This window comes from Silurus aristotelis, assembly GCF_946808225.1.
Source record: "Silurus aristotelis genome assembly, chromosome: 20".
Classification (NCBI taxonomy): Eukaryota; Metazoa; Chordata; class Actinopteri; order Siluriformes; family Siluridae; genus Silurus; species Silurus aristotelis.
Window position 1 is genome coordinate 6,864,421 of NC_139593.1, and position 24,242 is coordinate 6,888,662.

A 24,242-nucleotide genomic window follows, 5' to 3' on the forward strand; every position below is an offset into this window, starting at 1 on the left:
TGTATAATGAAATCAGTTCCATTGAGCTGCAGTCCAGATGGAATTGCATGTTGCTGAAATATGGAATGGTTGCCATGTTGGTTCCTTTCACCCAGAATAAGTCTCCAATATTCCCTGCTCCAAAAACAACCTCCATGTTTGACTGTGGGGGTGAGGCAGTCTGCTAACATCATCTTTCCTATTCTCAGAATTACACAAGTTCTTCTGTTAGAGAAAAACATGTCCAATCCATGTCCAAACCACAGAATTTACTTCCAGTCATTCACTGGTTAATTCTTGCACGTTTTTGCCTTTCGAGTTCGTTACATAGAAACAAAAGGAACATTAACGTCTTACAAACCATAAAAGACAAGATGTTTCCAAACTTTCCACAGGTTCTATAACTGCAAACCACAACAATAATCCTTTCTCTTCCCCCCAACCATCTCCAGACACCGGCAAAAAAAAAAAAAAACCCAGTCAAATCTAATAAATGGACATTCAGTTCCACCCAGATGAAGATGGGTTCCCTTTTTATGGATGTTATGCAACAAACAAGGTCCTACAAACGTATGAAGATTTACTTTAACCAAACAAATATATAAATATACACTGATCGTCATAGATCGATTTGGTTCATCGTCTCTTTGTATGATGAAGTCGGTTCCAATAAACCGCAGTCCAGATGGAATTGCACGTTGCTGTAGTATGGAATGGTTGCCATGTTGGTTCCTTTTACCTGAAATAAGTCTACGAAGACTCCGTATGAATAAAATATAGTTATGGATTTAATTGCATTCGTATTAAAACAAGACAGATAAAAAGTGCACGTAACAAAAACAGTATGAGAATGTGGGATTAGCAAACAAGGTGTTACGTGTTTGAAATGAAAAACAAGAAAAAAAAAGTGTCAAATATAAAATAATAGATTAGCAAAAACAAGAGGGAAGCACAGGGTTAAAAAAAAAATAATCACAACTAAATAAATAACTTACTTATACCATTTACAGTACATTTCTGTAAGGAAATGAATAAACCTCTGTATGTAAAATCCATGTAGTGTGTATGCGTGTGTGAAATGTTCCAGCTTAATGTAACATTTGCGAAATGTGTTTCTGCAAAATAAGCTTTCGACAATAAACGACATCTGTAACAGTCTCAACCGCCACAATTGTGTGGGTGGGGGAGAAACATTGCTGTTTTTGACGTCAAAAGCGTCAGTGTCCAGAAAGCAGTTTAAAATGAACTCCCTAAATCGTGCGTTTCACCGTTGGGAAAAAATTCACTTTAAAGGAAAAAGAAAATCCACCCTGAAACATTAATAAATATGTTGAGAGCTCGGTGATGTGGATATACAGAAGCTCCTGTGTGGGTTAGTTTGGTTAGATGCTGTGACATGGTATGAGGAATTAAGGATCGCTGGTGTAGTTGCAATGAAGTTCAATAGGAGAATAGATTTCAAACAGCAACTTAAAAAACAAAACAAAAAAAACAACAACATGGGAGATTGTAGAGCAAAAATCCTGAAAAGCCCCAGATTGCAATGTGAGGCAGAGGGAGAGATCCGGCATTGGGCAAAGCTGTGCTTAAAAGCTTAAAAGAAAAATAACCGTGGAAAAAAAACTCCAGACGGACTTAAAAGACTAAAGCGCCGCCGCATCGATTCGGCAAATTTCAATATAGGTAACAGGAAAAAGATTGAAAAGTTCAGGGTGGAGTTTTCTTTTAACGATACACTATTAGGACACCTGACGTCTCCAGCCATATGTGGTTCTTTCCCAAACTCTTACCATAAAGATGGAGGTGCACAATTGTATATTATGTCTTTGGATGCACATGGTATCTTCCTGTCAGTTGAATTAGGAGACCCAAACCTGTTCAAGCATGAAGATCCAGACCAGCTCCAGCTCCATGATGTGCTTTACATGAGTTGGAATGAAAAAGATCAACCCTTTTATACACCTTTGGGATGAAAGTGAGTTCTGACTGCACCCCAGACCTCCTCAGCTCACCCACCTGACTTTACTAACACCCTTGTGAAGGAGCACAAAATCACTGCGCAATCTAGTGGTACATCTTCCCAGAAGAATGAAAATGATTACAACAGCAAATGGAGACAATAAAAAAAGCACAAAATCTCCAGTGTCCACAAACTTTAGTCCATAAAGTGTATGTAGTGTAGAAAACTGCTGGTGAAATCTTGGACGTTGGAGCGGGATTTCGAACGTCCGTGTTGTGCAGGATATAAATAGCGTTTTGAGAACGATCGTGTGTATGTGATCGTGATTTTCTGCACGCCACACACTCTTAGTGTCATTTACACACACATCATAATAATCTTCTGTTTCGAAAAGTTCACAGTTTATATGTGATTCAGTCTAAAAAATAAAGCTTTTATATGCAATATTATAATCTTTGTTATCTGAGATAAAAAAAATAAAATAAAATCAAAACGTCCACGTTGTTATGGTGTAGATCCGCAGTCTTTTCTCGTCCTGGGCCGGTCACGTGATCCCTCCAGAGCGAGCCGATTGGTTCCTCTCGCTTACAGGGGTGCTGGTGATTGTTGCGTATTTACACAGCACGCGCTTGGAGATGAGAGAAATAAAACAAGGTCACTGGTGGAGACGAGGCGTCTCTAACCTTATGGAGGGAAGGGCGGGGGTGGGGAGTAGTAGAGGAGGAGGGGCTAGGAAATGACATCATGGGTTTCTCCGTTTGGTCTCTCTCTAATTGCTACAGGTGGGAGGGGCTTGCCATAGAAATCTGCCAATAGGAGAGAACCACGGAAGACACTTTAGTGAGAGCCACCCGATTAAAAGAGCAGTTTGTATGCTTTTCTTTTGTTTTTTAATCTTTTTTTTTTTTTTTTGCTAGCAATTAAAATGCAATTGTCCTGAAAACATTTACTACTGAATTTTCCTGGGGAAAAACAAAAACAAAAAACCCTGACACGTCTTCTGGGATTTTGATTAACGCAAATATACGCACATTTTAATTGTTTTTCCCGTTTAAACACCACAAACTGCCCCTTTTAAAGCCATAACAGCAAATCACAGTTCACCCTCGATTCAGCGTTAACTGGACACAGTATCCCGCACCAGTACAGTCGCTATACTGGATCCAGCGCATCACGTGGAAAACACTCAGCGTGCTGTGTGATGTTAATGAAGACCGTTCACGCATCCAGATCATTTTCACTTCCTGAACTCAAGACAACTGGACTCTCTCGTGTGCAGAAATTTAAATCAAGCGTGTTTGCGTGGCCAAACGTATGTGGACACCTGAACGTTCCACAAACAATAATTCGGAGCGTATTTACCTGCTGCGCCAATTTTTGTCTTTAGTGAAACTCGGACGCATTTCCAGATTTATGATGCCCGTGTGTACAAAGCGAGCTCCAGAACACATGACACAAGTTTGGACTGAAAGAGCCTGGACCTCAACCCTAGTGAACACCTTTAGGAGGAACTGGAACACTAAAGGCACCCCAGGCTTTAATGTCTGATCTCAGGAATCTCACAACCACGTTCCAAAATCTAATGGAACGCCTGAGTGGAGTTTATTATAAGTAGTGGTGCTGCTATCGATTATTTTAGTAATCGAGTACGATCATTCCACCGATGAATCGAATACGAAGTATTTTTCCTTAATTAAAGAACAATAATAAATAAAAGAGAGAGGAAATAAGACGGGTCTCTTGAAATTAACAAGTAATTATTATTATTTTTTTTAGAAAAATTTAAATTTTTATTGTTGAAATTGAATATAAAAACTAAACCCGTTTAGTGCATTTGATTGCTGTTTTAAACAAAAACACAAATACAGTGCGTTCAAAAAGTTCAAAAAGCGTGTGAAGTAGGTTATAGAAACGTTTGATAAAACTTAATTATTCTCGCTGGTGTATTTATTTATTAAATTTAGCACAGTATCACGGTGTCTCCGGAAAAGCGGCTTGAAATTTTCCACGCACCAAATCCGTGTGTTTATCGCCTGCTTTAAAAACGTGCGCCGCTACTCTGCTCTACGCCGCTTTTTCACCGCACTGTATTATAAATACAAAAAATATTTCAAAAATATTTCAAAAGACTAAAAACGGTAACCGCACTGTACAGCGTTTTCTTCATGTTTTAGTTTGGAAATTGAATTTCGTAAATTTTGGAATTTGGTTTTCTTTGACCCGAATCTTCTCCAGGCAACTTTTTTTCTCCGTTCCTACATCTTCTGTGGTTCCCCGTGCAGAGCGCTCAAGAGTTTAACGTGCGATGCGTCAGTGATAATGGTCCGTGGGAAACACAGTGCTTGTTTGCAAATGGACTAAACGAATTTTTGTAAGGGAAATTACTCGAGGAATCGTTTCAGCCCTAATTATAACTATATTTAAATTGGGGCGATAAAACAAAAATTAACATGGGGGGGGGGGTATTTTGGCCAGATAATGTACTGTACTTCATCCAGTATCTCATGCATACATCTGATACATCTGAGCGGCTGAGGGTTAAGGGCCTTGTTCTAGAACCCCCACAGTGGCAGGTTGGGGCATTGGGGTGGTGGGATTTGAATGACCTCCTGACCTTCTAATCAGTCCAACATCTTAACCATTGATCTACCACTTCCCCCTGAAGTGTAGTGTGTCGCCAACAGCAATCAAATTTGGCCACAGTAAAGGATTTCTGTAACTAATGTTCACATGGCTGCTTCTATTGCTGATTCTATTGGAAATGTCTGTGGGAATGATCAGAACTCGACACATAATTGTTTGGAAAAGCAAACGTCATTATTGCTTAGAATACTGATCATTAATGCTGGTATTTTTTTAAGTAAGAAAATGTGTGCGAGTGCATGTTTCGTTTTGAAGCAGCTGGTGGAAATTCTATACAAATGCCTATAACGTCTATAAAACGCAACGTCCAGTTCGATTCAGTTTGTAGAGCACTTTTGAGAACGGGCGATGTCCCAAAGCAGCTTTGTAGCAATAAATAGATTACAAATATACATTGTACATTAATATATCCGTCTTGAAGTTCATCCCTAACGAACAAGAAAAAAACCTTCATGAGACGTCCAGTTGTCTTGACCTTCTATTCTATAATAAACACTATACTGATCAAACCTGGATTAATTCATGGTACAAAAATACATGTGGTTAGTAGGGATGATTGGCGAGTGAGTCAGGATCATGCATACACTAAGCATGGTGAGATACAGAGAGTCAGTGAAGCTGAAGCATGCGATGGGGAAGTGTGAGACACTGCCGTGAGCGATGGAGACGCTCGGGACAGAATGGTTTGTAGCGATGAAAATGACGAGGGGTTTAAAAAATAAATAAAAGAAAGGAGTTACCAGAGCGCCTTGTATCTCCAAGAGGTTCGAGCTTGGGGAGTCTAGAAACTTTGGGAGTGGCCCATCCAACTACAAACAGAAGTGGAACAACACATTTTAAACCTGCTCTTTTTTTTGCCCCCCCTCCACGAGATTGTCCGGGTTCTGTGGTTTATAAGGACATTTGATAGTAATTCAAATAAAATATTCCAAAAGATCTGATTGGTCAGAAGTTAATTCCTTTATAAACCCAGAGTTAATAATAATGCACTTTTTCTAACAAGTTATTGTTGCTATATGGTTATAAGACCTATAGTCTCTTGGCTTCGGTTCGTTGAAGGTATTTGCATCGGGGTTGAGGATTTTTTTTTCGAAAATCGATTTCTTGTCACTAAACCGTTATATGGCGTATCGCAACAATACAGAGTTCAAGGCGTGTCCTCAGGGTCACATAGGATACAGATTAACATGGCAGAGGTAGAGCTGCGTCTTCTTGGAGACAGAACGGTAAAAGATCGTCTGCCATCTGTTAGAAGTAGGAAGGCACTTTTTATCGCGTGGTATTGTGTTGAATTGAATTGTATCGCGTCGCGATCGGTAACTGCTTCATACGCGTCTTTAATGTATCGTATCGTCGGCTATGCGTCGAGAGGGGAATCGCGTCGGCCGCCGTTATGGAGATGCGCATCCCTAGTGTGTGCGAAACAAAAAATTTGCAGGAACCAAGTCGGAAATATTCTCAGATCTTCGAAAACCAAATCAGATTCGGGAATTCGACAGCACTGTGGTATAAATGAGCACAAAAATAACAAAATTGGTAAAATATGCTTTTTTTTTTTTTTTTTTATATACGTAGAGGGACCTCTTACCTGGTGCGGGAGGCGGAGTCGGGCTCTTGGCTGCGTCGTCCGTTATGAGAGGGTCGACTCGGTTTTTCCGCTTGAGCCGTATTTTCTTGATCTTCTTTTTGCTCTGGTCTGCTGGACCTGAGAGTTTCATTACCGAGAGTTACTTTGTGTCTTCATTCGATTTCTGGGTAATTATGTATAGTAGTGCACTTCAGATGGATGACAGTAAAAGTACCCAGTTTTTTTTTTTTTTCTTTTTACAGAAACAACGTTGCTGAAGGCTGCCTTCATTAACGTTAGCGTGAAAATCACTGGAATACAAATGAGGCCACTTGCGCTAATCACGTCGCTCTGATAAAACTACTTTGTGCTCTTAATTATCAGGCGATGGAGCAATCGCACTGAAGAGAGACCGACCTGATTCTGGGCTCTCGGGCGTCTGTCTTTCGCTCTCTCCCTGTTCCTCATCGTCCTCCTCCTCATCGTCCTCCTGTTTGCTCTTTGACTCCAGGACGCCGTCCTGCGTGACCTCTTCTCCTTGCTTTTTCATCTCCATTCCTTTTTTCGACTCGTTTTCATTCTGAAAGAACAACCCAGGCCAAGACTTCACTAAGCTGTAACACTAACATGATGAAGAAAGCTTGAGTGGAACGCTTACCTCTGGGACATGGTTTATAGGCTGGAAAGGGTTGGACATTTCGGCATCCTCTGACTCCTCCTCCTTTATTTGTCCGCCTGCTTTCTCCGCCTCTTCACGCTCTTGTTTGTCTCTATGGAAAATAAATAAATAAATTAATTAATTAAATAAATAAATAAATGGATAAATAAATAAATAAATAAATGAATGAATGAATAATTAAATAAATAAATAAATAAATAAATACTGCATTCCCCTCAGTAGCTCTCAGATTACCACAGGGGGTGCTGGAGATCACGCTAATTAAACCGGGTCCATACAAATACCTCATAGATTAGAATAAATAGAGCGCATGCTTGTGAAAGTTCGTTTATAAAAAGCCTGTGAGATCTTCATCTGTCCTGAACCACAAAGTCAGGCGAGCTTAAGGAGTTATAATCGACCACGTTATAATCGTTTAAAAATAGCTCTGATGTAGATTTCAATTTATACGAGTGGCAGCGGCAATCGATCATATCAGCCGACTTTGGATCTTTATTTCTGTTACATAGTTCATTATGTTTGTCAATTATTTACCAAACACTTTAGAACCTGATTTCATTTATATTTTTTAATATATGGTGAACGTGAAGTACATTTTGTACAACATTAAACATATCTTTTGATTTTTTTTTTTGTTTTGTTTGTGTTCATAGTCAAATAATTTAATAAATACATAAAAAAATAAAATTAAAATAAATTTCTCCTTCAATATAAAATAAAATTGTGAAACCTGCATTTTGATATATTTTATTTTAATTTGTGTTAACAGACTGTGGTACTACTTTTTAGTGGTTTATTTACTACTTTACATTAAAAAGATGAATGAATTTTAAATAAATAAATAATAATAAAAAACCCCAGACCTCTCCTCTCGGATGCGTTTCACTCGCTCGGCTCTTTCCTTCTTATCCTGCTCCTCCTGTACGCGCTGCTCGGCCGTGTCCCTCTGAACGCGCTCCGTGATTACCTCGTAGTCCTTGGCGATGTTGTTCAGGAGCCAGTTCAGGCCGTTCCTTATGGACTTGTCGATCTTCTTACCGCAGCCCAGGACTGCAGAGCACGGTTCCTGACAACACAAACCACATTCTCTCATTTTTTTTTACTCAAATTGACATCATGCTTTCTACCTAAAAACAAAAAGCACTTCTTATTTCTAAATATCATATGGCAGTTAAAACAAACAGAACGTGGAATCACTGATTCACCTCTAGAGGCCGCTATAATAACTATTGGGATTGATAACTGGTACGTGAGACACTGTGCTGCACGGACACCGCTATATTATATTTATATAATATTATTATTTATACATTTTATAATTAAATTAATTAATATATATTTTTTTCTTTTAGCACATTTTCATGATTCAGTACTGTTTTTTTTTTTGTTTTTTTTATATTTTTTTATAAAAAATATATCTTCTATTATATAGATCTATTATATCTATTATATAGATTATATTGATCTATTCAGGGTTTCTGCAGGTTTCACCAAGTCAAATTTAAGACCTTTTTAAGACCATTAAGAATTAAATTTAATACCTGTATCAGGACAAAAAAAAAAAAAAAAAAAGAAAAACAAATACGTTGTTAACGACCGGCCTTAATCAAGCCCTAAATTCTATTTCGAAAGAAGAAGACGATGACTGATGAGCGAGTGAAGAACTTACAATCTGACAGAGGCACTTGTTCTCGTTGACAAGCTTCTCAAGTGACAGGCTCTCGATGATGTCTGCCTCAGCCATCGCGCCGTCTCGATCCTGCTTGTTGGCCAGCCTGTGACGTGATTCAGAAAGAGGGGGAACAGAAGGAGGAAAAAAAAAAAAAAAGACAGAAGGTGCTGACAGCTGTTAGAAACACATGGGTTAAGACCTGCACCTGTCTCAGAGGACAAGAGTGTGAAACACAGCAGCACTTGATGGACCATTACAGTCTGTTATAATGCGTTTATCACATCCACATCGTTCTGCCGTAAAGCATCTGAGCCACTGAAAGACTTACACGAGGACGGGCTTGCCGGCGATGCGAGGGTGCCGCAGCACTTCCGCCATAATGTCTCTGGTCTCCTGGATCCTCTGCACGTCGCTCGAGTCCACCACGAACACCACGCCGTACGACTCAGAGTAGTAGTTCTTCCAGATGCCCCGGATCCGCTTCCCCCCGCCGAGGTCGAAGATGGTGACCTCGAACTTGCCCTGCTTCAGGTCTACTTTGGAGAAGCCGACCGTAGGGGCCACATCCAGAGGACTCTCTGAAAAAATTACACGGATTTACTCTGGATACCTACAGCGTGATATGCCGAGATGTACAAAGTGGTATCGGAATGTTTCTCTAGTTTTGTAACACGCATCTGTGTCTCGAATCGTATATACGGTTTATTCACACACGTACAAGTCCATTGTCTGTCTGTTTTAGCAATAATAAAATAACCATTAAATAAAAGATTTGTATCACTTTTAAAAACATTGAATTCATAGAAGAATTAATGGAGTGAGTCATACCTCCCTGGATCCCCCGTACTGTGGCGGTTTTCCCAGCATTGTCCAGTCCCACCATCACCAGCGTAACCTTCCTGTAACCCCAAACAAACACACATCCTACTACTAAAAACCTTCTAAATCATTTGAACCCTCGTTGAAATGCATTATTTAAAAGCCTGTAGGTCACAATCCCGAGTGCCTTTAAGACAATACCCACCTGCGGCACTTGCGCCATAAAGACACCATGGAGCGTTAAAGCGTGCACGAGCGACCTGCACTTACGATGAAACAAACATGCCGTGGTCTCTCTCGGCCTTAGTTAACCCTGCTGGTGAGGGATTTCCAACTTGACCTCGCTGAGGGATCAGCGCTGAAGGACGGACGCTGCTCGTCCGAGTTAGCTTAGCGTTCTGCCTCACTGCTTATTTTGTACTCCGCTTATAAATGTTCAAAAATGTGTACTGGTATGAAGTTCACACAAATGCTAAAAAGTTCTTCGTCCTGAATCATCAATAAAGGTCTCCTCGCTGTTTTATACATTTCATCTCGCAGTCATTTAGTGTTTTAGAGATGCTGTGTCTGAAATGATCCACAATTTCTGACCAATCAGAATCGAGAATCAACTGTACAACTGGAGTATATACTCAAGAGAACGTTTGTATTTCTGACTGAAACGCTCTCAGGGAGTCAGGCATTGGTTGGGAGAAATTGTGTGTTCTGATTTCAGCCAGGTGAGAGCGAAACATGAAGAATATACAGGCTAATCTGGGTGCTGCTGCTAAATAGAAAGGATTTGACACTTAATGCAAAGACAAATCAATAACCAACATCATTCCCAAGGATCAATCACTGGTTTTCTTTGTTTATAACTACCAATCACTGATTACCATCAATTCCCGAAGGACCAACCACTATCCACCACTGTCCCTATGACCAATCATTAGTCAATAGAGGTGGGAAGTAATAAAGTACAAATACGTTACTTTACTTAAGTAGATTTTTCTGGTATCAGTACTTCACTCCACTATTTATTTTTCAGGCAACTTTTTACTTTCACTCTTTACTTTCTACTTCTTACATTTTCAATCCAGACTCGTTGCTTTAGTTTTAATCTATTTGGTTTCGGTCATTGTTTTTTCTTTTCGTTGCGCCGTTTTTAGCCCATCGACCTGTTTCTTTTTCGATCTCCCACTGGTGGATCATTTCCTGTCTCTCACACACCACAGAGGGAGTCAGTGATTTAAACATGACTGAGAACAGATACATTCCTGATCATCATCATCTTTTCTCTGCATGTGTTCTATATGGTGGACGTTCAGCCTGGATACATTCATTAGGTATCGTGTTTTGTATTAATATTGATATAAAATTGTATCACCAGCTTGACACTAAAACAAGTAGTAGTCTTTTACAACATATTTATCTGTACTTCTACCTAAGTGAAGGATGTATGTACTTTTGCCACCTCTGATCATCACCACTGCTCTTCTTCATACCCATTTACTGATCACCACCATTTCTCACATCCTTGTGCCTCTTAGGTTCGTCACTTTCCTCAGAGAAGGTATATTCTTCAACACAGTGTCCTTCATGTTGCACCTTAATTGATGACCCATGATGTCATCTATCTGCTTTATCTACTTTCCCCATGAAAATTTTCGGCTTGTAAACAAATCGCCATGCCAAAAGCAAAACTAATACTATGTAATGCACATCTCCTGGATAAACAATGACATTTAAAGTTGTGCAGTAACAGGTGAGTTGATGGGGGTCTCACCTGGCAGGTTCTCTCCAGCGTTTCAGCCAGCTGCAGCAGTTCGCCATCAGACTGAACATCACACTCCAAACTCATGGACCTGGAACCGTCACCTTCTCCTACAGGTAACCAGTTAAAACCTGTGGGATCATTACTGCATGGGTTAAGAGATCATCGAGCCATGGAATACATTCACATTCATCTTCACCTACTTACCCTAAAGCTCTGGTCATCTAACTAGCTACATCCCATAATATTCGGCTAATCTAACCCAAAGCTAGCATAGCGGCAGTCGACTTCCAAAACTAACCGGTCTTAGCTAGCGCATTCGTAGATGCACATCGCAAAAAATCCAATCATTTATTGTTTTTATATAAATGTAAATATATATCCTTCTGTTTAGAAACTTTTTTTTCCTGCTACTCCGCTTGTTCTTCGTTACAATCGCTCCCTGTGCTTATTGTTTACGCCACCCGCTGCTATGGCTGCGGCCGTGATTTCAGCAACAAATCCATCCCAAACCGCACGCTCCTACACTCCGTAGTCAGCCTACATAGTGCGCATCCTCCTATTGTCCCAACGCACTACCTAGTGCACTAGTTTGCGGTTTGACACAAGACCAATCCCGTTATACAAACCGAGCACCCCTACAGGATAAACTGAAGCGCGCACTGCGCATGCGCTCTACCACCACGTTCATTTTTTAGATTGTATATATAAAATAAAAATCACACAAAAACTCTGTAATCATACGTTTAATTTTTTTTTGTAGGCCAGAAAAAAAGACTCTTGATATAGAAACCCCCTATATTAACACATCCCAATTATATACCGTTCAAACTTTTCAAACATTTACATAAAATACAAAAAAAAAAAAAAGAAAAAGATGAATAAATTAAATTGGTAAATCAACATTACTGAGTAGAAGAGCTCAATGCCATGATCGGGAGGCATTTATTTCTTCTCGCTGTCGTTTCACTGGCGTGTGAAGAGATTTATAATTGTGTATATACATTAAATGTCGTAATCCGAGTGTCTTTTATCGTCTCCGTCTCGTTTAATCGAACATTGCTGTATGTGGGCTCGTCTATCTTTCGTTAAAGTCGTCCTCCTCACCCTTATATAAATCAAAATCTTTTGAGGAGCGACGGCTTTAGCGTATAAAGGATAAAAGAGGTGTGTGTGTGTGTGTGTGTCTGTGTGAGATTAAATGTTAATAAAAATCCGTGACAAAAGTTCACAAATAACCAGAAAGTTTCCAGAGGTGCTGGAAATATTCCCGATTTCATTGCCATTGCAATTACATCTACGCCTTGCGCTTTCCGAAGCAAAAGTCGCGTTCGAAGGTCGGAGCGGAATCCTCGTCGCCTCCAGCGTTGGAACCGGATATCGATTTCATTGTCGGATCAAATACTGCAGTTAAAAACTTCCACGCTGCAAAATGGGCGGTAAAACAGGACGTCACCTCCAGCCGCGACGGTCCGGGATCGTGGCAGGAGATGAACCAGTGCAGTCGACGTTTATTCTCTAGTTGATGCAGGAAAGCGTTGCTCCAACAAGCTCCATTTCCCAACTTTAATACATTTATATTTTTTATTTTAAGTCAAGATTTGATTCTTTTGAATGTTTGCAGCGACGTCCAACTGGTCAAAAAGGGCTCCACCGTTCAGGAGGCATCTACAAGAAAAGTGTAAATAGGTGAAAACAAACAAACAAACAAAAACAAACAAACCCTATATTTAAATATACATCATATGGACAAAAGTACTGGGACACCTGACTGTTCCAGCCATGGGAGGTTCAAACTGATAACATTGTACAAACTGGTCAAATAATAGGTACCTTAAAGACGAGAGGTTCTCAAAACAAACAAACAAACAAACAAACAAACATTCGAACAGTTTTTGTTTTATGGATGATATTTTTTTTATAGATTATTCAAAACCAGACAAATGATTGAATCAAACAAACAAAAGTATTGGGACAGCCAACTTTTTTTTCCCGGCAGTTTGTGGTTCTTCCTGAAACTCACACAAAGTTGTAGACACATGATTGAATTTCCTGTCTTTGGATGCTGTAGTATTTGTGTAACGGTACACGTATTCAAAAGCAGCTGGACCTTCTGGTACCAATAATTTCTAATGTCTTAAAAATTATGCCTTGGCCCGAGTGGCCATTTCTTTCCATACAACAGAACAGAACGATCATCTCATAACTTGATGGATATATTCAACACTCATTGTCTGATTCCCTGCTGAAAGCTTTGTTAAAGGAACAGTGGTGGACATTAACCAAGTAAATGTAATTTGTTACTGTACTTAGGCACATGTACTTTACTAAACTACAGTGGTAACTTGACCTACGAGTGCATTAATGTACGAGTTTTCCGAGGTACGAGCCATCACTCGGTCGGTTTTTGCTTTGTTACTCGAGCAAAAAATTGCGGTACGAGCTCGAGACGCCGCTGCTAGATGGCGAAGCGAAGCCAGAAAGCGAAGATTGCGACAAAAATTAGGATAAGCAAAGAAGATAAAGTAAAAAATAAAAGTTTAGGGATACGTAGTGTACAAGAGTGATAGTAAAAAACGAGTTTCCCCTCTGCCTCCACTTCAGATTGAGATACGAGCTCGACCACGGAACGAATTAAACTCGTAGGTCAAGGTACCACTGTATTTCAATTTGGGGAGACTTTCATTTAACTTCACTACATTTCAAAGTCTCAAGTACATGGAACTTCATCCACCACTGCAGGCAATCCAAGGACGTCAGCTTTGTGCTGAAAACGCCAACCATTGGTTGGGTGATGGGACAAAACTATTACAATACGAAAAAATTAAATAATAATCCAAAATATAGCTATTGCGCCTATCAAATTCTGTGATATGCTTTCGTTGAGTTTTTTTAACATGGCTTCACATTTACAACGTAAAAAAAAAATAAAATAAAAAATATTCAAATCAGGTTATGATGATGGATTTCTCAGGACACTTCCTGTTTGCACTTACTTTCATCGTCTGAATCGAAGCCGAAGAGAGACGTGCATTTCTCCCGGTGTAGCTGAAGCTCTCCTTCGCAGTTGAAAGCCGCGTTACAGCGCGAGCAGCTCTGCTTCTTCACGGCGAGGCCGTCCCCTGGGTCGGTGCCTTTGGCGTTCGCTTGGGGCCCCCTCCACTTTTTGGGCATGCTGAGGTACAGCTCATCCAGGTAAGCCGAAGGAGGAAGTCTGCTGAAAGGCTTGACTGCCACTTTCTTGTCGTGCTTTGGCTCCTGCTCTTTCTCAGTTGTAGGGGGCGCTTTAACACTGGAGGGGTGGTCGTTGTGACCGTTGATGAGCCGGGAGTTCTTGCTGCTGTAGTTCACTGAACTTTTGTTCAAAGTCAAAGGCTTTTCGTCTTCTGGTTTTACGGGCGTCTTGTGTTGTGTAACCTTAGCAGGTGGAGAAGGAGGAGAAGGAGGAAGGGTGGGCATCTCAGGGTCTGTCTCTACACTTTCAGTTGCCTGTTGAGCTTGAGAATCCATTACTCCAAGCCTGGGTTTGTCCGCACTTTTCTCAGAAGTGACAGATGTGCCCTTTTTCAGCGTTACTGCCCTGTAGTGACTTTTCTCATGGCTGTACAAGTCCTTGAGGCTGGCGGATTGCACCGTGCATCCGTGGAAGCAGCAGCCTGCTTTCAAAGGATTGTGGTTCTTCTCCATGTGGTCGCCAGCATCCGATCGCGTTTTAAACCTCTTCTGGCAGGTCGCATGGTAGCACGGGTGTTTTAGGTTCCCCCGGTGAGAGGCAATGTGGTCGAAAAAGTGCTGAGGAGTCCAAATCCTTCTGGTGCACACCAGACATTTTTTCTCGCCGAGGTTGTAGAAGAACTCGAGGGCTTTCGTGTCGCCCGGGTGGTGAATCAGGACGTGCGAGAGGACCGGGCCGGGCATGGCTTGGAAGGTGCATGCGTCTCTAGGACAGCTGACCAGAGAAGTATTACTGGCTTTCCTTTTCCGGATCGACTTGGAAGACTCACTGGATTCTTCCTCTGTACCGTTTTGCTGATTTTCCACTTTTGGAGACTCCCCTACAGTATCTGTAGACTTAACGATTGAAGCACCTTCTTCTTTCTTGAGTTTCTTAACTGCTTTTACCTCGACGTTCTCCTCATCCTCTCTGTGCCTTTTCTTCTTTACTCTCGGTTCCTCCTTCGCTTTTGCACAATGTCTACTTTCGTTATTAATGGTTGCCTTGGTCCTGATATCGTAATTCGCTCTCTTTTCTTTTCTAGTGGTCTTCTCTGCATTCGTCTTATTCTCTTTTTTCACCGGTGGTACAGTCACGGGACCTCTGTCATCCTGAAGGCACCAAAATCGTTTCTTTTGAATCACTCCATTCAGCCTGTGAACGGACCCATCTTTGGGTTCTGATTTATCTTTCCTGGCCATCGTTCGAGCCTTTCCTTCCCTGCTTAGTTTCGTCCTACGCAGCCGTCCCTTGTGCTCAGCCTTCCTAACCGAACCTCTCGTTAAATATCGTATCGTCTCCTGCGGGACGCTTTGCTTCTCGTCCTTTGCGCCGCCCTCCTTTTGGTCGGGCGCTGACGCCTGCTTCTTTGTGTCCGTCTCTTTCAAGGCCGTTTCGGTATTATCCAAAGTTTTCTCTGCCTCGCGCTGAGGTTGGGCTTTCCTCGTCAGTTTCAGTCTCATCAGCAGTCTCGACTTTATTTGTGCAAATCCAGGCTTTGCTTTCTTTGGCGGAGACTCGGGAACGGGTTCGGCAGGCTTCCCGGGTGCCTCGGATACATCCTCAGACTTTTTTGTCTCGTGCGGACTTTCAGCATTATTCAAATTTTTTATGTGCTTCTGGAAGTGCTGTAAAGCTCCACGAGTCAACGTCGGCTTGTCACAAAACATGCATTTCTTTTCCTTCCGGTAATGCCACAACGCATGAGTCAGGGGAGCCTCATAACTTTTATCGCAAAGCCTGCATTGCACGTAAGTCTGAGAACCCGATACGGGAAGGGACTCATCGCCCCGAGGTGGCTCGACCTCGGCGGTCTGCTGCGACGCCAGTTCTTCAACGGAGGCAGAGGACTTTAGAATAATTTCAGACACACTTTTAGACACAGCTACTTCGTCTTTGAGTGGATATTCAGGAGTGTCTGGTATTTCTTTGGGGGTAGAAACATTGCTTTGGGGGGTCAGTTCAGGTGTGTTTTCAGAGGTAGAAAGCATATCAGACGTAGTAGGATAAAAATCAGTAGCTTTGTCAGGTGTGCTACTGAGATTCGCAACCTCCTGGGTGTTTTCTGGCTCGGGAATATCGTCAGTTACAGTTTGATCTTTGGAAGGATAGACCGTAGTAGTATTGATTTTACTATCGGGGACTACATCCTGATCGACAGGTGAAAGCAATGGCAGGTCAGCTACATTACTAAGACCAGGGATCTCCAGGGTTACAGCAGCAGTCGGTGAGGTCATGTTAATCGCCTCTACCGGTTCGCTAGGTTTCTTGACAGGAGCGAGAGACCGAAAATCGTCTTCCAGCGTCGCAGCGTGCGTCGCTGCAGCATCCGTAAGGCGATCAAGTGAAGGGCTTTCTTCCTGTTCAGGCACTTTTGCGTAGGTGTGGAATTTGCTAATAGCGACCATAATCTCGTGCGGCTGAAAGTCGTCTTCGTCTCGCCACAAATGAGGAGACTTCTCGCTCAGTAACTGAAAGAGCGAGTCCGAAGTTCTTCCGCGAGACATTTGCATTTGAGGTTGATCAAAGGAATGCTCTGTGGAAGATGTTGCTCTGGATGCAGGCCGGCCCTGAACATCAGCAGGCAGCTCAACTTCATTATCGGGGTAGGAATATTCCATTGTGATTTCGATGACAGGGGTGGCGACTAAGATGTCCTTTATCGAGCTCAATAATTTCGGTTTTCTCCCCGGTTTCTTCCTTTGCCCGAGTGTGCTGTTTTCTCCCAGGGCGGCTAACTGCTCCAGGAGCCACCGGGGTTTCCTCCCCCGTCGTTTTAGAATATTATTCTCCGTCTGCCGGGTGAGGAACCTCTGGCATCTGCTGTTCAGCTGCCTGGTGTGATTTTGCGCCAAATCCAACTGCCTGAAGGAACGGCGGACCGGAAACGGCTCCAGGTTCGAGATTGTGGAGCGAGACCCTGGTTTCCTCCCTCTCTTCTTATACCGAGGAGCTTCGGAAGACACATTGGCAGAAGAACTTGTGAACCATTTTTCCACAGTCCCCGTTTCCTGCCTTTCTCTACTACCAAGTTTTAGCTCCTGTCTGATAGCCGTTCTTTCCGGCTCTGCACGACACTTACAATGCTCTCGAACGCAGTAACTAGACTCCCATTTATCCTCTTCTGTAATTTCGCAAAGGGCGGCCCTGGCCACCTCGTCACTCATGAGCTTCAGGCAGTTTGTTTTAATGTTCAGGAGGCTCCAGAATTCGGGGTCAAAAAACAAACCCTTTTTCAGAATCTGGATCACCTCGAAGCGCACGTTGTTCACGACAGGACTGTTGTCCAGGTGGTACTCCAGGTCCGGGTGGTTGTACAAGAAGAACACTGTTTTGTAGGCCTCAACCGTGCGTTCCAGGAAGAACACGAGCAGCGCACAGGCTCTGCAGATCTCCAGGTCGTTAGGGAACAGGTATGCGATGGTTTTGTAGATGAGAGACTTGGTGACCGAGTCGTTCTTCAGGTCAGTCTGAAGAGCCTGGGCGCAGAGTTCGATACAAAACGTGAGCCCTTCTTTCCCCAAATTCTGAAATCGGAAAAACATACAAAAATAACGTGTATGAGCGAAGAACATGGAACAGGCAAACAGCATTTTAGAAACCCCAAAGCTGTTTTTTTGCTTTAACAGTGAATTCTAAAGTGCTCTATTGTCCTTAGCACACGTTATTGAGACACACACCACTGTATTAAATAAAGTCTGTTATGCGACACACTTTATCCACTTCTAGACACTTTTACTATCAAATAGCACCGTAGAAACGTTATTTCCTAGTAGACCCTTCTCAGACTCTGGCTATATACTAAACATCATGTCCCGACTATATTTTCAGGTTACGGTGGAGTCATCAGAACACAACTACTACCTGTAGCTTAAAATAGAATTAAATAAAAACCCACAAGGAACAAACAGTGTCTGGAACATACCTCAGCCAAGATCACCTTCATAAACGGAAAGATCGCTTTGACGTTGGTGGCCGACAGGAGCAACAGTTTGCATTCTTGAAGAAAAGGTGTCTCCTTGGCCTTCACTCTGAGGTACAGTTTACACCATATGAAGACCAGGTCCCTGAGGAGAGCCAGAAGGTCCGTCATTATAGAAAATTACAGGGCATTTGACACACCGGCCATTTTCGCCGAACAGAATCATTTACAACTGTAGCACACAAGCTGTAATTCGGTAAAACAATGAACCCTCCATAATTACCATAACCATAGGAAACCGTTTTTGGGGAAAAAAAACCCTGCCGATTGATTGGTCTTAGCAGCTGCTGACTCAGGTGCTGGTGTGAAAAGCTATTTTGGGACTCACCAAAGATAATACATGTCTCCACTTCTGAGCTGCTGCAAAAGAAAGCCTCGGCTCAGCTCCAGAAGCAGTTCGTCTTTTTCCTCATTTTCCGCGATGCACAGGATCTCCACGGCGTCCTTCCCGTCAATCTCCGCCATCTTGAAAAAAGCACAGAATACAAAGATGAGCAAAAAAAATAAAAAAAGGTCTAGAATTAGATCATATTATAAAAGCATCTAAAAGCAGAGCACATAAACGCACCTCTTTGACGAGGCGTTCTTGTTGAGAGGATTTCCAGAGACAGGCGAGGTGGACCTGCTTGAAGAACAGGCGGCGGCCTGCGGACGGGTGCTGGCTGCACTTCAGGGCTAACGCCATGGCCTCGCGCATCCGCTCGCAGGCCAGCAGGTAACGTACGCGCAACTCGAAGAACATGGACGCCTCGGAGCCGAGATAGTGATCCACTGTACAGCAAGGAGATATGAAGTTACAGAGTTTTTGTCATTCCAAAACTCCATACTTTTCCAGACTTAAACATGCAGAATTCCATAAAGATTTTGAAAACCTTATTTAACATCTGAAATAACGATTTTTTAATTCCAACTATAGGATACAATCTCTGACGTATGTAAGCCAGAATCTCTGATGTATGCTATTATATTACTGAGTAAGTAGAAGGTTGTAGCTACTGGAGCTCATACAAATTTAAGCCAAAACCACATTCGATGCACAGCATTTTATTAAAACTGCAACTCTAAAACAGAACAATTGTAATTTATAAACTTAATTTTAAAACTGTAAAACTGTTTTTCACGTCGCAGAGTGAAAACGCAGGCTTTCGGAGATGACGATGCGTCTTTATAAAGTAAATAAACGGCAGGTGGAAATGTTCCTTACGTTCTTCTCGTACACGCTACAGGTATGTAAGTGGTTTTAGACGTTTCGGTGTGAATGAGCAACATTTGGCAAACGAATTATAACGGAAGAGTGGACTTTTTTTTATTTTATATTAAAAAATTAAATAAAGTTTTACAAATTCTTTTAGAAAACTGAACGGGGCAATAGTATGTGGAAACAAAAAATGCACACCTTCTTCTTGTCTCTGCTCCACTTCCTTTAGGATTCCCTCCAGTACAGAACTCGCCCAAGGCCCTCCATCTCTGATAATGTGTTTAACCTGCAGCAGGTACACGTTCTGGTACCTCACCAGACTTGATTGGCATTCCTACCACGGGAATAAAGTGTGTTAGTGCAAGGACGGAAGCGTAGCAACTGACAGAAAATCATTATGCAGTATTGATTAGTGTTACAGTGTTACCGTGTTAATTACAGTGTTACAGTATTAGTGTTACAGTATTAATTACAGTGTAAGTTAACTACAGTGTTATAGTATTAGTGTTACAGTATTAATTAGGGTTACAGTATTAGTGTTAGTTAATTACAGTGTTACAGTATTAATTAAAGTTACAGTATTAATTACAGTGTTACAGTATTAATTAAAGTTACAGTATTAATTACAGTGTTACAGTATTAGTGTTAGTCAATTGCAGTCTTACAGTATTAATAACAGTGTTACGGTAATAATTAGTGTTACAGTATTGATTACAGTGTTAGTTAACTACAGTGTTACAGTATTAATTACAGTGTTAGTTAACTACAGTGTTACAGTATTAGTGTTAGTCAATTGCAGTCTTACAGTATTAATAACAGTGTTACAGTAATAATTAGTGTTACAGTATTGATTACAGTGGTACAGTTTTAATTAGGGTAACAGTATTAATTAATGTTACAGTATTAGTGTTCCGGTACTAATTAATGTTACAGTATTAGTGTTCCGGTTTTAATTAATGTTACAGTATTAATTAATGTTACAGTATTAGTGTTCCGGTTTTAATTAATGTTACAGTATTAGTGTTCCGGTTTTAATTAATGTTACAGTATTAATTAATGTTACAGTATTAGTGTTCCGGTTTTAATTAATGTTACAGTATTAATTAATGTTACAGTATTAGTGTTCCGGTTTTAATTAATGTTACAGTATTAGTGTTCCGGTTTTAATTAATGTTACAGTATTAATTAATGTTACAGTATTAGTATTACAGTATGTGTTACAGTGTTAATTAAATCATTCAGAATTTTTTTTTTATTTTAACAACACCAGTAAATCGATCATAAAGGTCACAGGTGATGCAATTACCTGAAATGAGTCGAGAATGTCTTTCAGAGGATCCTCGGGGAACTCGTCTCTCCCGAAGAACAGCAGCAGCTCGAAGACGCTCCTGAGGTAGAGAAAAGGTGGGTTTACTTTGTTAAACAGGGAAAAAGAGTTTCAAACACAGAACTCGAGAGTTTTATATACTCACAGAGCCAGACTGCTCAGGGTGTAGCGCACGTGCTCACAATCGGACGGGAAGGACGATGCGCCACGCACAAACGAGCACAGGGCGCTCCTGAGGACCTGCAGCTGTGGAAGGGGCACCTGCCATCGGCTCGTATATTCCTCGACCAGCTACAAAAGATAAGAGTGGATAGAATGAGAACAGAGTTACAAGAGAAAAACAGGAAATGAAAAAAATGGAGAAAAGTGACTCAGCCACCAATTTCAGAAGTGTTATGAAATCAGATCAATACTGCAACTGATACCAAAGCAATGCAACAATGTTGTTTTCTTGTTCTTCACTAGGCACCTTGTTACAGTCATCTATTCTCTCCAACATTGAGAGATGCGTGTAGTGCAGTGAGCTGTGTGATAGTATGCAAAATAATATAACAGCATCCACCCGGGCCGTGCCATCGATTTGTTTAAACCTCGCAAGGAAATAACGTTCGTTTTATGAAATTCAAACCTGCACAAGGGTTTTTTTTTTCTTTTCTTTGCTCTGATTGTTCAAAAAGAGATGAAGAAGAAGAAGGGGGGGGGGGGGGGGGCCACTGGTGACCACCTGCTTACAGAACTTACTATGGATTATAACAAAATGAAATGAGAACTGAAGCTAATAGACAACACTGTCATCATCAATACGGATAATTACTAAACAAATCTACTCTTGGCTAGTATAAAAAGATACAATGGTTTACTTATTATATATATATATATATATATATATATATATATATATATATATATATATATATATATATATATATATATATGAGGTGGTATCAAAAGGTTTCGAGACTGTCTCGGTTTACAAGAAAGTACTTTATTTAACTACGTTTTCACACGATCACCTTCAAAATAGTCCCCTTGCACAGCAATACATCGCTCCCAGCATTCCTGCCACTTCTGGAATGTGTGCTGGAAGTCTCCTTTTCCAAGCGTGTCCGCAGGATCCAAATCTAGCGAGCAGTGCGTGCGGAAGCGAGATCATGTGGATTGTTCTCTGACAGTCATCATGCACAAGTTGGCGAATGGTTTGGACATATTCAAGGGGGTGGAGCCCATCGTAGATCTTCCTGATCTCTCGTCGTCTTCCGGCGACGTTCTTCTACTACTGCCGTTAGAAACGCCTCGAACTCAGTACAGCATCGACACGTAAAGCTTATGTCACGTAAAGCGTCTCTGTGGCAGATTTGCCTGGTTTAATGTTTGCTCTTTTGGTTCTAACTTGCTGTTTGTGATCAAATTGCAGCCATGGTATTGCACATGCTCAGAATAGCACCAGTTAACACCATCAGTCTTGAAACTTTTTGATACCACCTCATACATAAACACACACACACACATATATATATATTGTTTATACATGATATAGAAAACAACCATTACTGGTCTGTAGCGTTTCTTACAAATAACCAGATCTGTGATGTAAACGACACAAATTATTGCCATTTTTTTAATTGGACTGACGTCCGTTCAGTAGTGAACTTTTCCCCCCACACTGTTGTCTTTGTCTTCAGTTCCAGCACTCAGTAGCAGCTTTTATCTTTAACCTTAGTGGTGTAGAGAAGAAAAGGTGGCAGTAGAAACAGGAAAATCGACAGACACCATATTACCAGCTTCTCTTCCGAGGGGTGGGAGGGAGCGAACAACAAGAAAACGTCAATCCTGACTGTGTATGATGTTGAAATCAGGGTCAAATCTACGACTTTTTCAAACCACCAAGAATAAAATTAAGCAACCAGGTTTAACCGAATCCTAAATGTTCACATTTATTCAAGCCAAGTATCGCTAAACTTGCACGACCCTGTGGTACAGTCTGAGAAAGAGTTGCATCAATAACAGAAAGCTGATTGGCTGGTGCATGTTGGTGTTATTTGTAGTGGTAATGTAACGAATTTCATTTGGAGTAAAGAGAAAAAAAAAACTACAACAACCATGGAAACGAACTAAAAAATAAATAAAAACATTGTAAAGTCCCGTGGGAGCATTTCAATGGGTATTAACGACCTAACGGCCTTAAATCTGATTTAAGACCTTAAATTTTTTTTTACATTTAAGATTTTTCAGGACCACACAGAAACCCTGTAAACATATCAACATATTCACCCGACCAAGTTCACACAAAGCACACGTGTACAAAGTGATTTAAATCACAAAATACTCTACTTTACCATTCAAATTACACCGAGAAGAAGAAATAAACTAAAATGTATTGCAATTTCATTCCTTATAATATATTTTCCCAAAACAAACCAAGTACTTGTGGGCAGCAAACAAACAAACAAAACCATAAAATGTCCACACAAGGTTTATACTTTTATACCACTAAAACAATACAAACAAACAAAAAACACACACTATCTTTATAAAATAATTGCAAGTTTGTTGACTAATTTACAGTTAATTCAACTACAACTCATGGCTTGTTTTGGAATGGAGCAGCTAGTCAGATAAGCTAATACACCCCCAAAACCTAGCAACACAACAAACTGAATTAAAGGAAACTTTAATGATAAATAGTTTATTTACACTGGTACTAACTTATCGAAAGCTCTAAGTATAAGTGTAGGAGGTAATAAATAACTACGTTAGCTAAAAGTAGTCTCTCTGTAACCCCCCACACACACAGAGAGAGACGGTAGGAGGGGAATCTCTGCTGACAACGGTTACCTCCGGATTCCCGCACTCACACACTCGCTAGTACGCAGCGCTTTGGAGGCTCGGTCGGGCCCGCTCGAGTACTCTTTAGTACGCTAGTATGCGAGTGCGCTAGTATACATGAGCCTAGCCTACCTTTGGATTATCAAGGCTTTAGCATTAGCCGCTAACTATCTATCTATATGGGTTCTGTGTGTCTCTGTAGGAGGGTTTTTTGCTTCCCGCTCCATGGCCCTCACCTCGCAAAACCTCGCGCAATACGTCCGGCTCTGCAGTGCGCCCTCGCCGCTCAGCAAACTCTCCAGTTCCTCTTTAAACCTGTCCAACTCCAATTCACTCTCCTCTTCCGCCATACTGCTTCTCTAACCCAGCGCGTACAACAAACACACACACACACACACACACACACACACACACACACACACACACCTCAACCAATCGTGACGGACCGGACCGAATACATCCCGCCCACCCAGAGATCTGATTGGTCAATGCGCTTTTGTGTTGCTGTGCTGACTCGTTTTTCTATTGGATGGCGCTCCTGTCAATCTATGAGACAGCGGCGCGTCAGATACAATTCGCATTTCTGATTGGTCCACAGCGGCGCTTTAATATTAATGTTGCTG

The 24,242-nt window shown here is 41.3% G+C and overlaps 2 protein-coding genes across 6 annotated transcripts; both read right to left on the minus strand.

The window, feature by feature from the left end:
* Positions 1-745: 745 nt before the first annotated feature.
* On the minus strand, positions 746-11,646 carry arl13b (ADP-ribosylation factor-like 13b). 5 transcript variants are annotated; one of them, XM_083522823.1, is made up of 11 exons: positions 11,280-11,646; positions 11,085-11,203; positions 9,329-9,399; positions 8,829-9,078; positions 8,498-8,603; positions 7,692-7,894; positions 6,808-6,919; positions 6,567-6,729; positions 6,171-6,287; positions 5,323-5,391; positions 746-2,745 (listed from the first exon to the last, which is right to left on the minus strand). In XM_083522823.1, the coding sequence occupies exons 2-11, from the start codon at positions 11,141-11,143 to the stop codon at positions 2,669-2,671; spliced, it is 1,227 nt and encodes a 408-aa protein (XP_083378949.1). In that variant the 5' UTR covers positions 11,144-11,203; positions 11,280-11,646; the 3' UTR covers positions 746-2,668. The 5 variants fall into 5 exon arrangements, with proteins under 5 accessions (XP_083378949.1, XP_083378952.1, XP_083378948.1 ...); XM_083522826.1 differs by having other exon boundaries at positions 746-2,567; positions 11,085-11,182; positions 11,280-11,583; XM_083522822.1 differs by having other exon boundaries at positions 11,085-11,182; positions 11,280-11,583.
* A 157-nt stretch (positions 11,647-11,803) lies between these two features.
* znf654 (zinc finger protein 654) lies at positions 11,804-24,058 on the minus strand. Its single transcript, XM_083522723.1, has 9 exons — positions 23,856-24,058; positions 20,939-21,084; positions 20,773-20,854; positions 19,665-19,800; positions 18,837-19,039; positions 18,597-18,733; positions 18,212-18,353; positions 14,069-17,813; positions 11,804-12,740 (listed from the first exon to the last, which is right to left on the minus strand). Exons 1-9 carry the CDS (start codon positions 23,967-23,969, stop codon positions 12,730-12,732), a joined length of 4,716 nt encoding a protein of 1,571 aa, XP_083378849.1. The 5' UTR covers positions 23,970-24,058; the 3' UTR covers positions 11,804-12,729.
* Positions 24,059-24,242: the final 184 nt, after the last annotated feature.

Bases quoted from the DNA above. Each gene is read 5' to 3' on its own strand.
- arl13b (XM_083522823.1), bottom strand. From the start codon at position 11,143: ATGTTCAGTCTGATGGCGAACTGCTGCAGCTGGCTGAAACGCTGGAGA. The intron at 9,400-11,084 runs GTGAGACCCCCA...TTGGGGTTACAG, and splicing joins CGCTGGAGAGAACCTGCCAG to GAAGGTTACGCTGGTGATGG. The intron at 5,392-6,170 runs GTAAGAGGTCCC...TTCTGTTTGTAG, and splicing joins GACTCCGCCTCCCGCACCAG to TTGGATGGGCCACTCCCAAA.
- znf654 (XM_083522723.1), bottom strand. From the start codon at position 23,969: ATGGCGGAAGAGGAGAGTGAATTGGAGTTGGACAGGTTTAAAGAGGAA. The intron at 19,801-20,772 runs GTAATTGCATCA...TTCCCGTGGTAG, and splicing joins ACATTCTCGACTCATTTCAG to GAATGCCAATCAAGTCTGGT. The intron at 18,734-18,836 runs GTGCGTTTATGT...GCTTTTTTCAAG, and splicing joins AAGAACGCCTCGTCAAAGAG to ATGGCGGAGATTGACGGGAA.